Source organism: Leptinotarsa decemlineata, unplaced genomic scaffold (assembly GCF_025532065.1).
Source record: "Leptinotarsa decemlineata unplaced genomic scaffold, Ldec_3_MD MMD2_tig00000026_RagTag_RagTag, whole genome shotgun sequence".
Classification (NCBI taxonomy): domain Eukaryota; kingdom Metazoa; phylum Arthropoda; class Insecta; order Coleoptera; family Chrysomelidae; genus Leptinotarsa; species Leptinotarsa decemlineata.
In genome coordinates this window covers 1,473,615-1,488,923 of record NW_027412539.1, presented here as the reverse complement: position 1 = coordinate 1,488,923, position 15,309 = coordinate 1,473,615, and the positions used below count along the sequence as shown (strand labels likewise).

The following is a 15,309-nucleotide window of genomic DNA, read 5'->3' as shown; positions in this document are numbered from 1 at the left end:
TTTTGGAATTAAGGATCAAATAACATTATATAACATTTGAATTACGCGATACTTGCTTGGGCGGGGATTCTCAAAACCCATATTCAACCATTAGAAAACCTTCTAATGCGATTTTTTAAACAATTCTGCGTAAACCTAGTACATATTTATCCGAGAAATCAAGCAGTGAACTTCAACTTTTAAATATTAGACAAACATACTTTTTTTATATGATCAAACATCATATAACAATTTATGTTTCTTCAAGTCGATAAAACACTAGGATCAGTCAATGTTCCTCACATGAAAAAAAACTAGAGGGCAAAGAAGTCAAACTTATCTGGAAAAGTTATTCAAAATTCATCACCACAAAATATTTCAACTATGGAATCTTTGAAAAAGTTTAAACTTTCGTTAAAAAATTATATATTGGCAAACAGAACTACTGTGAAAAATGTGATTAGTACAAAAAATAATTGAGAAATGCACTTTGTAATATGAATTTGAATATAAAATAATAATATATAATATGATATAAATAATAACATTCTTATTAGTCAGTGGGCTATGCTTATAGACTGGCAGTAAACAAATCTAAAGAAATTAATTTTAAACGTTCAAGCCAGTCTCGGATATACCTACACAGTAGGTTGAATGGACTGACGCCTATCAGAAAACCTCTACTCCCCTGGCTACTATCACGATGGCCGTTGGATTATATTCGATAGGCGTCAGTGCAGGAAGCTTCACAGAAAATTTTCTGTATATGCAATTGGCAACAGAATTGAAAGAGTCGACCTTCAATTTTGGAACGGGCACACTTACAGACCGGTTTCGGGCTCATTACGGTGCTCTTGTACTGACGAGTGGCTAATGAGCCCGAAACCGGTCTGCAAGTGTGTCCGCTCCAAAATTGAAGGTCGACTCTTTCAGTTGTATTGCCAATTGCATATGCAGGAAATTTTCTGTGAAGATTCCTGCACTGACGCCACAGCAACTCGCTCCTTAGAGATTTGGTTTTCATGTATACAGGCCGTTCAGTTTATCATATTCATATGGTAACATTGCTATATTCTGACCCGTAAAAGATATGAAGACGATTGAATGGGAAAAAAGGTAACTATCGTGGGGAACAGTACAATGGCCAAAGAAAATTTACAGGGACTGAGATATATAAAGAAAATTAAAATTATTGCTTTTTTTTTGTGAATATTATTTTTATCTCAGAAAATATAAAAAAAATTAAAAAAGTTTTATTGCATTCGAATTGTATAACGATGTCACACTGAATCTTTGACTGAACATCTCGTATCAATACGGCCACTATCGACTTTATATTATCAATAAGGGCCTTTCCCTTTAATAACAAATATTGATGAAGTGATAAATATCACACTCCATATTTTTATAACGTTTTTTAAGGTAACTAGCAACATTAGTGACTGTCATCAGTTTTTTTTAATTGTTTTGATTTCTTTCGAACGTATTCAACTATTGGCATATCTCAGACATAATTCAAATGATTTTAGTCAGGAGATACCCCAACTCAACTTGCATTCGTATTTTTCTTCTTTGGAAACTTTTGTATTACAGTAATATTTGTCTCAAGGCCAATTTTTCCTGAATCAATTTTCATACGGAGTTTTATATCATTCCCAGTCCTAGAAAAAAACCAAATTAGTTTTCAGTCAAAATATGATTGTTGTTGGAATTTAGTACAATTAAATAGCATCCCACTTCAAACGCATAAAATTTGCTTGGTTTCTATGGCAGAAAAAATAAATGAGTTATTGATATCTGTTGAGAACTGTCAGACGTTTATGCTCCCGGTTACATATTGAAGATGGATTCAAATGAGGAAAGGACTGATATGCTATTTATTTATGCAAAATCAATTAAAATCCTCTTTTGGCAAAAAATATGTATGGTGAGCTATATCCGAATTGTTGTATTCCGCACATTCAAATGTTAGGACGATTAGAACGAAATTTGAGAAATTGTGGTGGTGACTGGAAAATTTGTGTCAGTTACTAAATATTTCGAATGAAATTTTTTACCAGAAATTACCTACGAAATAGGGATTTCTGTAAAATCTATCGGACATATTTTGAAAAAAACAACAAATTCAAATGCTACATGATACGGACAGTTCATCACTTTAATAAAAGGAATTACGAAAGGAGAGAACGATTTAGGAATAGGGAAGTTGGAAATATTTGTACAAAAATAATCTGGACGGGCGAATGAAAATTCTTCAATAATGGTTGATTTAACGCAAACATCTATTATGAGTGGAATAATAATTACAAATGACATTTACACAGAGAAACCAATTTCCTGAAAAGGTTCGTACTAAATGTTTGGTTGGGAATATTGAGAACAAACATACTAGGTTCTTTCACAATGATCATTTGGATGGTGAAATGTATCTACATTTTTTATTCGATTAGTTTGATGCCTACTTGGATGAATTGCCACTGAACATCCACCGTGACATAAAATATTTTCAGCAAGATGGTGCTCCACCCCATAATATAGTAATAGCGAGGAAACATTTAAATGCAATATTCTCAACAAAAAAACAATGGACTCATTGCCCGTCCGGCTCGATCTCTAGACCTTACTATTTCAAATTTTTTATCTGGGGATACATCAAGGATGAAGTTTTTTTGGCATTTATATAGTACATATAGCGAACATTTGAAATGAAAAATAAAAGATTCATGTAATAAATTGTATGCATTAAACATAAAGGTCATCAGTTTGAGCATTCGTGTTAGGAATCACACGTTTAAAGGTAAGACCTCGTTAGTCCTTAGCTCGCACAAGTTTCTCAACTTCTGAGAGTTGTCGTTCGTATGGGGGCGACAGCTGATTAACGTGAAAACAGATTTTTAATAGAGACATTCTTTATTTTGTTATGAACAATTCATTTTCTGTATTTGTTTCATTTTTCTCCAAAAATTCATCATGAAATGAATTGTTTTTCTGTTTGATTATTGTCACTGATTAACTTGCATAGAACGCTATGAAAATATCAAGTGTGATGTACCACTGAATTGTGATTTTGAAGCTTCATCAATATTTGTAATAGAAGAGACAGGTCCGTAATAAAAAACGAAATGTTTATTTAAAGATTCATTGTTACATCGCTATAGTATATTTTGAATACAAATAACTTTCTCTTTTCATTTTTCTATACTTTCAGAGGAATAACAATTCTATTGGTGAAGAACAAAATTTACAGCGAGAATCCCTGTAAATTTTATTTGACCATTGTACTTTCACCCGCGATAGATACTTTTTCTCCGTTCGATCGTCTTCATATCTGTTACGGTTTAGAATATAGCAATGTTACCACATGATAAAAGAAACGGCCTGTATGTATAATCTGATCACATTTGAACTAACCTATTTTAGAACACTCTTTAGATATGCATTTCCTGTGTAATTATTCACAACCAACTGAACCATATTCCTTATTGCCTCTGTTTCCAATTACTTTCTTTCAGGTCGGTAGCCGGTCGGTTCAACGTGGGTGCTTTGTTCACTTATTCGAATTGACTGTCGTGTTGGTCGGTGGTTCAAGCCCCAGGCTGAACGATCGATTTTCACTTGCTATCGTGCAACCCGTGTTAGGAATCACACGTTAAAAGGTTACACCTCGTTAATCTTCAGCTCGCACAAGTTTCGACTTCTGAGAGTTGTCGTTCGTAGGGGTGCGACAGATGGTTAACGGAAAAACAGATTTTAAACAATTTTGTGTCTTTCGGGAAAATCTAATAAATTTATTTTAGATTTTCATTAATTCTGCTGATTCCTAATGCGACATCAACCTTCTCAATTGTTCAGTACTTTTCTTATATAGATTGATTATATCTCCCTATCCATTACATTAACTCATTAAAACAGCTAGTCTTTGAACAGTCACTGTATAAATGAAATATATACCAAAAAAGTCCGCACGATCACACAAAATCCAAGACGAAACCGATCCAGTTCATCCGGGACTCCATTCAATCAACCCGCCTTCCAGAATAATTCAGTCAGGCCTATACGAACTTCAATCAAAATCGCAAATCCCTACAATTTATAGCGGAGGAAAAGAAATAAACGACTCGTGAATCACTAGGCATTACATAAAATGCAACGAAGTAGTAGAAAAGTGCGTAGGGGCTAGGGGAGAAAATATATGAAAAATTATGGCGGAATTTTCTATCGTGTCTGAGATTTATAGGGCGGAGGGCCGTAATGAAAAAACGTAAAGAGCTTTCGGCGAGAGAGAAAGTCAAGACGTAGGAAGTAGGCAGGTCCTCACAGATGGAAGAATACAAATGGAAGCAGAAAATTTTATCTTTCGATCAGAAAACGCCGCCACTCGATACTTTCCGCAGATTTCATTTTATCCGGGAGTCGGGATGCATTGTGAATTTAATATTTTTGTAGGGTTGAGGGGTGGGAAAGGTGAATGTCATTCAGGGGAACAATGCGCCTCTTTTCTGTGGGTTTAGCTCAATGATTTTGTGATATCTTATCCAGATTTGTGCAAAATGAATAAGCCAGATTCATTCATGGAATTAGAAAATGCAACTCAATTTCTCATGAAATAAAAGAGTCGAATTGATTAATAATGAGACAAAAATAGTTACTGAAAATAAGCTTGTTTTATGCATAACTCCATTGAATCGGAGGGGCCTAGAAAATGTTTATTCACTCCTCATTACTTTCAAATATTTCCTTCAAATTTTTTGCATGAACAGGCAATTCAGGCAGCAAGAAACAATAAATGAAATGTATTGAATGTGAAGTTTTTATTCAACTCCAATGTATATTTTTGACGTTATTTTTTTATTTCTAGATAAATTACATAATTTATAATAATATATAAATATGATAAGTAGTAATTAAATAAACTAATTTAGTGATCCAATAATTTTTCGGATCGATTTCTTCTTTAAAAAACAATTGTGTTCTTGCCGACGTTTCGAATTTAATTAAATAGTTCTTCAGGGCTCGAAAATTAGTTTCTTCGTGTTAATATTACTATTTTAAGAACCATCAGACATATTAGATACATTTAAAAAAATAAAAAACATTGCAACAACTTCGAGACAACATCAACATAATACGACATGAAACAAATGAAAATCTCGCAAAATAGTAATATTAATACGAAGAAACTACTTTTCGAGCCTTGAAGAAGAATTTAATCAAATTCCAAACGCCGGCAAGATAACCTAACCTAAGTATAGCTGAAGTATATTACTGGCTCTTAAATAAGATGAATTTTGTATATTGTTGCCGTACGGGATCCTTAACTTCCGACATTTTTTAGTAATAAAATAAATTCTTTTATTCAAATATTTTGAGATTAAAAAGTAAATAAGGTTGGTGTTCTTCTCAGCTGCATGGCCTTTTAAACAAGAAAAACAGTTTGACTCAATGGCCTGATGCATAATTTTATTCTTTAATAATAATAATAATAATAATAATATGTTTATTTGTCAATTGTTCACATGCTAATTTACATCGATTATATTATATAATATTCAAATAAACACAAATAAACACCAACACAGAACATCGCGAAAGCAGAGCTTGTTTGCGATGAGACTGCCAAAATTTTCGATTAAAAAATATACGTATTTTATGAAATAAACTATAGCAACAAACAAAAAAGAAATACAGAATAAATAATCTAGACAGTAAATAAAACTTTTGTATGTAGTAGTTAATAAAAATAATAATAAACAAAAAGAACTACACACCATTGCAAACAACAGGATTTGCCAATACAAAAAAAGAACAACATACCATGTTACTAGGACGTCAGGCTCTTAGTAACAAATTAATTTGATGTCGTTCATCCAAAACGAATTTTTCAATTAATTTTTTAAATTTTTTAAAATGTTCTGCCTGTCGAATGTACTCCGAAAGTATATTATAGGCTCGACTAGCTGAATGCAAATGACTTCGATGACCAATTGTTTTGAGTGTCAGTTCTGTTTTGATCAATTTTTTTACTCTATTTCTAGTGTTATGTACGTGGTCTATATATATATAATCGTGACGTTTATGTTTATATTGAAAATACACTAACTGTATGTAGTACAACTGACTAATATCAAATATTTTAGCCTCTTGATAAAGAAGGTTTGTAGGATACAACATGTCTCTTTTAAATATTATTTTTAGGAATCTTTTTTCTAGAGTCTCAAGTTTGGACAAATGACAGTTTGCGGCTCCACCCCATCCCAATATTCCGTAATTTAGCCTAGATTCAACCAGAGAGTAATATACAATCTTTATCACAGCTAAGTCTAAGTATCGATTCAGAAATTTTATTTTATACTATAGCACCCAAGGCGTTCAATTTTAATCTTGACCATATTGAAGAAATAACGAACTTTAACTTGTTTAACACCAAGATCGCCGAACCAAATTTCTTCAACTGATTCATTTCATTTTATTTTATTCATACTCGTTTTTATAATTCTTCATGCAGGGGTTTAATTTTCATTTTCATAACTATTACTTATTTCAAAATGTTTTTACTTTTAAAATAATGTTTTAAATATGTTTGCTTTTTTCAAGTACTCACTTATTTCTATATATATTTTTAAGCGTATTGCTTTTTTTCGTGGTGTTCTTGTATTTGATTGAATATTTATTAGGTAGTTAAGTAATGTACTTTCATCTCGAAACTGGTGTTTGCTCACATATCGAGTATGTATTATCTATGCAAAAAAATATTTACTGTATAAATGTTTTCATTATTTTCATATATACTTTTCAAGTGTGATGTGTTTTTTTGTAATGTTCTTGCATTCCAATTCCACATGTGCAAACCATCTTTTAGCGAAATCACATGAATTTAATCATGAATATAACGTGTTTCATTTAGAAGAGAAAAGTTTGAAACTCAATCTTCTAGAATCAATATATTCAGGGATTCGGGTAATTTACTGAATGATCAATTATAATTGAATAACTCCCCGTTACTACATATTTTTTCAAATGTGGAGACTGAAATTTAGTTCATTATACAGTAAAGAAAAAACACAGTTACTTGAAATGTAGGTACTTTAAATTTTAAAGTTGAGTAGTTTGAGCATTGAATATGTAGAATATAATTAGCAAAGACACGCCCGAAGAAGCTATTGTATGGCGAAACACGTGTTGTGTTTTTGTAAAACTATTCAGTGAAAATCTCACGATAAAGTGTTTTTTGAATACGTTAATAAGACCACTTTACTGATAGAAGACACAGTATATATTTCGTGAGAGATCTTTCTGTAAGGAGCATTTTGATTTGTACACTTTTTTGAGAGAAAGCCTAATGTGATGGAGACTGACATAGCAGTTACTAATATATCCACCATTTCTTCATTGAATGCATTTTACAGTTCAACCATCATACAGTTTGGAAAAAATCTGAGATTGTTTTTCAGTGAAGAACTCATCTATGAAATATGACTTTCTGCCAGTTCATATCCTCTGTGCAACCTCGAAGGCATTCGAAGTATTCATCAATCTACAGATGTCAAATTATCTTGATCATTTTCAAATACTTGGTACCTTCTACTCAGCCGGGCCAAGTACATCACTGATTGCCATACATGATTTCATGCCTCAGTAGACAGTAATAGTTTGAGTGCATTGGTTTGGAGAAATTATTCGATACAGTCATTAACTCCTGTAAATTTAATGAAGTAACTACAAAGCTCAATCCATGCAATTAACATTAATGTATTAAAAAAAACATAATTATTACCTTCAATCCTGAGTGCATCTTAGTGCAAAAACTTGGTGAGCGTAAGCCTGAACGTGAAATGTATTCGGTGGCCAAAAGAAAACGGACTAAGTTAATATTATATAAAAATGCAGGAACACGTACAGTTTTCATTAGGATTTGATTATCTCACACTCACTTGCACCCGCAAGTTAGTGTGAGATTCACTCCAAAATATGAACTCAACTGTGGGTTAAGTGGAATATTGTTTATTCTCTGAATTTTCTTTACAGAAGGTTTCAAAATTTTGAATCTAACTTAACAGTTTTGTGAGAAGTTGCGATTCAGAATTTAAATTTGGTTGACTGCTCACTCACTACTCAGTTCATCTGGCAAATATCTAGCGGTCATACGATATACAGGGTCGGATTTGGAAGTCTGGAAGCCCTGAGGCAACGAAGAAGTGGAGCCACCTATAATTATTCTTTAGGCGCGCTTGACTTGGGGGGTAAGATGGTGAATGCGTGACGAGAGCGTTACGAAAAGTGTGATCGGGCGAGGCGAACGGAAGCTGAGAGGGAGGTATAAATTAGTGAGGAGAGAAAGAGGGATAGAAAGTTACGTTTCGTATATTACTGTAGGGGTAAAAGAGAGAGTGAGAAAGGTGTATGTACACATTTACGGTCTGGTAGGCTCTGAAAAATAAGGAGAAAACTATATGTTGCCTCTAATTTTAGCAGGAGATTTCAATGTTAATTCTGCGTCCGAAGACATGGAACAACAATCGATGCAGTTTTCTTTAAATATAGTTTCAATTTCCATTCGAAAACATATGTATTTTATTTCTCATACCTTGCCTAACCCTATTGCTCGGTCTCACAATTAACCACGGAAATTATTGATGTATCCCATGTTGAAAATAATTAATATAAATAAAAAAATATTAAAGAAAACGTTTGATTTATCAATGAAAACCCGTGATAAATTCAAATATTTGTAGAAAATTAATATATGTGTGTTCGGATAGGTTTCCGCGGTCAGTAGTATGTTGTCGTTGAGTTCGAGTTGAACCGCGTCTGGAGTTTTGTGTTCGACGTTTCGGCTCCGATTTTGAAGCCATTTTCAAGAAATATTAATGTGACTTGACACCGAGGCTTCAATCTGCCCACTCTCTAAGGTCTCAATCTGCTTACTCCCTAGATTGAACTGAGGTATCAAAGGGTGTTCGTTGGTATTTATATTGGAGGGAGATAGATAAGTGGAAATGTGGGGGTGGGGTCTCGAGTGATTACCATCACTGGACGTCTTGGTGAGTGAATATCGGGAAATTAGGTTTCCAGGTATTTGGAAGTCTCTGACCGTCATCACGTTTGTTTGATGATGTTTGGACCCCTGTCCCTGCTGACTTTCGGACAGCAAGTTGATGTTCATATGCTCTACTTGTCACACGTAAGTTAGTCTGGTCTACATATGTTACAAATTCCGTCTGAAATTCTCTCATCCACAGATCTATCAACCTCACCGACCACAACAAACCACAAGAGCTGGCTCAACTCAAATCAGCTCTTCTTCAAAATGGATTCACAGACCATCAAATTGACAGATTCATCCGTAGTCAGCAAACCTCTCCCTCCAGTCCCAGTCCCCACAAAGCTTTTCTCCCCTACATTTAAGGTGTTACTGAAAAAATTGGCTGAATTCTTAAAAAACAGGACATAAAAACGATATTCACTGCCAACAATCAAATTTCCACATTCCTCTGTTTTCCCAAGGACAAAATTGTCAATGAAATGCCTTGCTCCGATTGCCACAGAACATACAGTTATTGGTATACAGTTATTTCAATTTATAACCATATAAACCACTCGATCAGAGTTTGTACGGGTAGCAGAAAATATATGTCTTTATTCTTTTTCTGTTATAGTGTCTTATCAGTTTCTAACTGAGGATAAAATTCACTCGAAAAAAGTATGCACACAACAATTACTTTCTTTTTGATATAGAACAAACATTTCATCATGCAAGAATGAACTTTTTGAAAAGACTCCAGTATTTCCAGGAAGTCACTGGTAAACATTCAAAACATTTATGGCTGAACCGATTTTCAAAAGTAAATCAATGTTAGCTAGATAATTAAATTGTCGAAAAACAGAGGTATCAAAGACTTTCCTTTCCATTTGAAAAATGGTTGATAGCGTCATTTCGGCGTTATGCTACACTATTGAATTTTCACTTAAAAGTACTGAAAATGATTCCTTTTCACATAACTTCCATCAAATTCTGATATCTTTCTAACATTTGAAAGTTGTCCGCACTTATCTGTTGCTCTAATAACGTTATCCAAAACGTGTAATGGGGTCGATAAGTCTTTTTTTAATTCAAATTCAAAATAAAGCAGAATACATCTTTCTTTCAATGTCTTTTAGAAATCGACACACTACAGCCGTGTCCAAAACTTTCGAAATTGAGGGAAAATATTTATGTGAATAAAACCTTAACAATAATTCTGGCTATATTTCTCCAAATTCATTTCCTGAGAGGCAAAACATTATTATATGAGTAGGTTAACATATTTTACAATGTGTAGTCAACATAATTTCATCACTAGGGATACTATTTATATTACGGGAATAGCAAATAATGACAAACATTTTTTAATGAAAATGGCTTTATTGTTTTTCAAAATATTCCTCTCGATGAACAATACACTTTTGCATTCGTTCAAACAATTGTCACTCCTCTTGAGACTCCTCCAAAACATGCTTTTTGAACGCTTCAACTATTCTTTGGTGCTTGTAAATGGTTGACGACGCAGTTTACCTTCGAAATTCAGGGACAAAAAGAAGTCACCGGGTGCTAAATCAGGACTATACGGGTGATGAGTCATCAATTCGATATTTTGACTGCTCAAAAATTCACCTATTTGAGGAGATGTGTGAGAGCTCGCAATGTCATGATGGAGAGTGATTCGTGTTCGGCGGTTAGTTTTACGAATTTCTCCGAAGACTTTAGGCAGAAAAATGGTCGTGTACCACTCAGAATTGAATGTCTACGTTGCTCAAGCGGAACAGTGGCCACATGACCCATTCAGCCGAAGAAACAGTTATCAAGCAATTATTTTTGTGAAATTTTTGTGAACTATCTGGCGATTCTATATTTTTATGAAATTTACAAAAATCAGCCTCTGAAATAAGTTATTGCTTACGATTCACCCATTGTTTGTCTATACATATACGTGTGTGTTTGCATATGTACCTACTGGTCATCCTCAATGGCGAACATCAGTTTGTGTCTAAAGGTTCCTTCCATGCATGATCAACACATCTTTTCTTTGTAGATAGTTCATTTTGACATCAATAACTTTTTCCTTTCTTTGAAAGATTTCCATATTTTTTGTATGAAGATGTGGAAGTAGAAAGCCAAAACTTTTCTTCACAAAAATTGATCTTTTCAATTTTCACAAGATTCCTATCTGTGATCTAATCAAATAAGCGAATAAATGTAAATACGAACTGTCATCGATGACATGAGTAGATTCAACTCATTCGTGACATAAAGTCATAATTTCATGAATGAGTGCTTCATCTTGTAATGTTATTCAGATGGCTGCTGAAGAGGCAATAAGGCAAGTGTCTTCTTCCGAAACATCGATGTCCGCCATTGAGAATGACAGTGTCCCATGTACGTGAAATTTCACCTGTTTTGAATACTATTCTGTAGCAATCTTGTGAATAATATCTGATTCAATTTTACAACTAATGTTTGAAGTAGAAACTGAATAGGAAACAGTGTTTTTCGTATGACTCAATGTTCATGAAATAGTTGTTTCGAAAGTATTTTTTATTTCGTGTGATTCAATGTTAATATGAAAGTAATAGTTTTGAGAGGGCGTTTTCTTTCAGTTTGTGTGTGAAATGTTCTTCTTTGCATGATCTACACATTTTTGTAAAGAGTTCATTTTGAAATTAATTACTTTCTTTTTCAGAAGCTCAATTTCCTAACAAATTCCTCGTTAAAAAACCATAACGTGCAGGAGTCTGAGTGACACCTTATCTTCGTAAACTTCATTGATTTACCTCACGAATAGAACTAAAGACTAAGATCAGAAATAAAAGTATCGATAAATTGTCTACCGGAGAAACCATATAGGAACTAAAAATCGACAATACTCGTAAACAGTGTGATAGTCCTTGGCAAAATCTACGAAAACAGCTTCCATTTCTCCCGGGCCCATAAAGGAACAGCGCGGTCACTTCCACGGTCCTCAAATGACCCAACAGAAAACTCAATCGGATAATGCATATTGACTTCATGCATGTTCGGAATGCAAAAGAACATATAGAAAAGAGAAAACCCCGACCAGTGCAGTTCATAGGGCGCAGTAAAATGCGCACATCACGAATGAATCCTAGCGTCGAGACGTCGAGCGTCAGTGTCAGATATCAGTAGACAGCGTGCAGCCGGTCGAAATGCTTCACGGTGCGATACTCATCAAATCCACACGATAGTTGTTGCGCGATCGCGTTATGTGAGAGGAACAATGCTTTATTTGGCGTTGATTCTGATGCTCATGATCGGCGTAAGCAAAGGAATGTGTCCGAACATGTGTGAGTGTAGGTACTACCCTAGAGACGACTTGCCGAAAACTTCATTCTACTTCACTTCGGTTAGTTGCAATGTGTATCAACCAAACACTATTAGAGAACTCGATAATACTACTCGGCAGTTCCGAATAAGTAACGTGAATAAAACACAGTTGTTGAGTGTCATTAAGTGCTTGAAGGACCACAAATCGAGTTTACCAATTCTCACTGATCTAACAATAAGCAAAAGTGAACTTAATTACGCCAATGAGACTATCCAAGGATTAGAGTGGATCCAGTCTCTGACATTAACTGACAATAAACTCACGGTGCTCCCGCAGTTATTTCTGAACTTGCCGACCCTGAAGGATATTGATCTTTCTCAAAACACGTTCGAGAACATTGACGACAGTTTTTTTTGGATCTTCCAATCTTTGGAATCCCTGAACCTCAGCGTTAATGCAATATCTAACATAAGTAACAAAGGATTTCTGGGCCTTGAAAATCTGAAGTGCCTAGATCTATCTAGAAATGAATTGACCTCAATCAGCAAGCTCGTCCTAGCTCCACTACAGTCTCTTCAGTACCTAAACCTTAGTAGCAATCAGTTGGAGGTCTTAGACGAGACCTGTTTCTCCCAACTAACCGCTCTTCAGCAGCTCGATATTTCATGGAATCAACTCTCTCGCATTGCCCCCGGGTCTCTCGAACTTCCTAGCTTAACACGTCTACTACTAGCCGGCAATGTCAAACTGGGATCATCACGGGACTCTGCAGTTCTCGTGGGGACCGGTCGTAAACTCCAAATAGTCGACGCTTCACGAACAGGACTCAAGCAGGTTCCGGCCGCTCTAACACATTCGATACGATCTCTTAGATTAGCGGGCAACAACATACGGTCGGTAAGTTGCGGTGATTTGGACTCGTACCCTCTGCTGCAACTTCTCGATTTGGCATCCAATGATCTTATAACACTAGAAGAAGACGCACTCGGCCGGCTGGATTCTCTTGCCGTCCTCTATCTCTCAGACAATAACATACAGGAAATCCCCAGGAGTCTTCCGGAGAAACTGAAAGCCCTCCACGTCGAGCATAATAACGTGGAAAAAGTGTCGGAGAAGGATCTTCACGGATTGGTGGTACTCGAGGTGCTGCTGCTCAACGACAATAAGATTAGCGTAATAGAACAAGGCGCTTTCAGTCATCTACAATCTCTGGCAACGCTGGATTTGTCGAGGAACCCTGTCATAGTTCTTCAACCGGGAAGTCTGACGGGACCGTTTGCACTACAGGTATTAAGGCTCTCGTCAATGAGAATAATATCCCCAGCAGAGGAAAACTCTTTTCCATTATCCACTCCAGATGATTTAATCACACTGGATTTATCAGATAGTCCTGGACTAGCACGCCAACTTTTGGCGGATACGGCGACTTTAGTAGCCTCAAAACAGTTGCAGGAGTTGGATTTGTCAGGAACGAACTTGGAGTATATAAGATCGGATCTACTCCATTTCCTGCCACAGTTACGATATCTTCATATTAGACGCAATCGCTTGAATTGCACGCAACTACACTGGCTAGGAGCGTGGCTGAGGCGACAAGATACGTTGGAATACCGCGACGTTGTATGCTCTAGTCCCCCAGATTTATGGGGAGTGCCACTAGTCGACATACAGGAAACAGAAGGTTCAACTGATGATTCAATAATGGTAACTGAGCTGAACTTTATACATAAACAACTATCGAGTATGTTGAAAGTGCAAAAACCCTTCGTCTTTGAAAAAGGAAATAAAAATATAACCAAAAAAGTAGTTGTTGAAGACTTGCATTTCGAAAACGAATTATTCAAAAACAAATCAATTCTAACTTCTACTTCAATAAGTTTCGAAGCAAAGCAAGCATTAACTGCTCTTTTCCAGGGGTCCGAATCGCTCGGAGACGATGAGAATGGCTTTAACGAGACAGGTAAAGTGGCAATTACCGAAACTTTGAATCCTTTTAAACAAACCACCGTGATGACGGCTCAAAATGCTAATGAGACGCCTGAATCCGCAAGTAATAGACCGTCTCCGAGCGATAGCAGCTTCATATCTAAGTTTTCTCGGGATTTACTCATCGCTCGCGACGAGAAGAGTTTTAATAAATCTTCAGAAGAGTCGGTGGAATCGGGATCGATGGTAACTTCGCCGCAGTGGGACGGGAAGATGTCGATGTACACCAACAATAAAAAGAACGGTAACTTTGTGCATCCCGGAATGCTAATTCTCGCTGTGGGGGTGGTAGCTGCCGGGGCGGTTTTTCTTGTGTTGGCGGTTCGATTCGTAAGGAATAAAAAAGTATACAGGGAGGAAGACATCGAGGTGGCCATCAGCCTGCCCACCGTTACCGATCTGTGGTGACATCTGGAGGGTGTCGATGACGAGCGCAGAGTGCTCTATGAAACTTCCGTCACTTAGACGTTCGCTTGTGATAAACGTGGATTCTATTTTGTATGTCTCAACTATTTTGTACTTGAATTGTAAAATATTGTAGAAATGGATGAAATGCTATATATATTTAAAGGCTGGAGCATAAATATAGGATGTCTTTCAGAAAATGTTACAGTTTCTTGTTTTATTCTATCTGAATACTTGGCAATTTTAATTTTGGACTCAGAAACATATTGATGATTTTTAAAAAAAAATTATTACACAACCAGCCAGTAAATAATTTTGAAGTGTCTTTTTCTGATGTTCAACGACGGAATTCAACAATATTTCAAGGTTGAAGTCGGTATTCACTGATAATAATTTTGTTAAATTCCGACTGCTATTTCAGAATTTCTGTTGAATTCTGACTTTAAACACATTTTTTTTAATTCCCACTTTGAACTTGAAATTTTGTATTTCTATTCAAAACAACATTTTATTGTGAGAATTTTCAATCAGTAGTATGAATACTCCTTAAAGAATTATTGGAAAGTAAAATACATGATGTGGTTCTGTAGAAAGTTCAGTGAAAATCTCACAATGTAGT

The 15,309-nt window shown here is 35.4% G+C and overlaps 1 protein-coding gene across 1 annotated transcript; it reads left to right on the top strand.

The window, feature by feature from the left end:
* The first annotated feature begins 11,702 nt into the window (after positions 1-11,702).
* LOC111509142 (uncharacterized) lies at positions 11,703-14,911 on the top strand. The gene has a single exon (XM_023164833.2). The coding sequence runs from the start codon at positions 12,252-12,254 to the stop codon at positions 14,691-14,693; it is 2,442 nt and encodes an 813-aa protein (XP_023020601.2). The 5' UTR covers positions 11,703-12,251; the 3' UTR covers positions 14,694-14,911.
* Positions 14,912-15,309: the final 398 nt, after the last annotated feature.

Excerpts from the sequence above, each read along its gene's own strand:
- LOC111509142 (XM_023164833.2), top strand. The coding sequence starts at position 12,252 with ATGCTTTATTTGGCGTTGATTCTGATGCTCATGATCGGCGTAAGCAAA.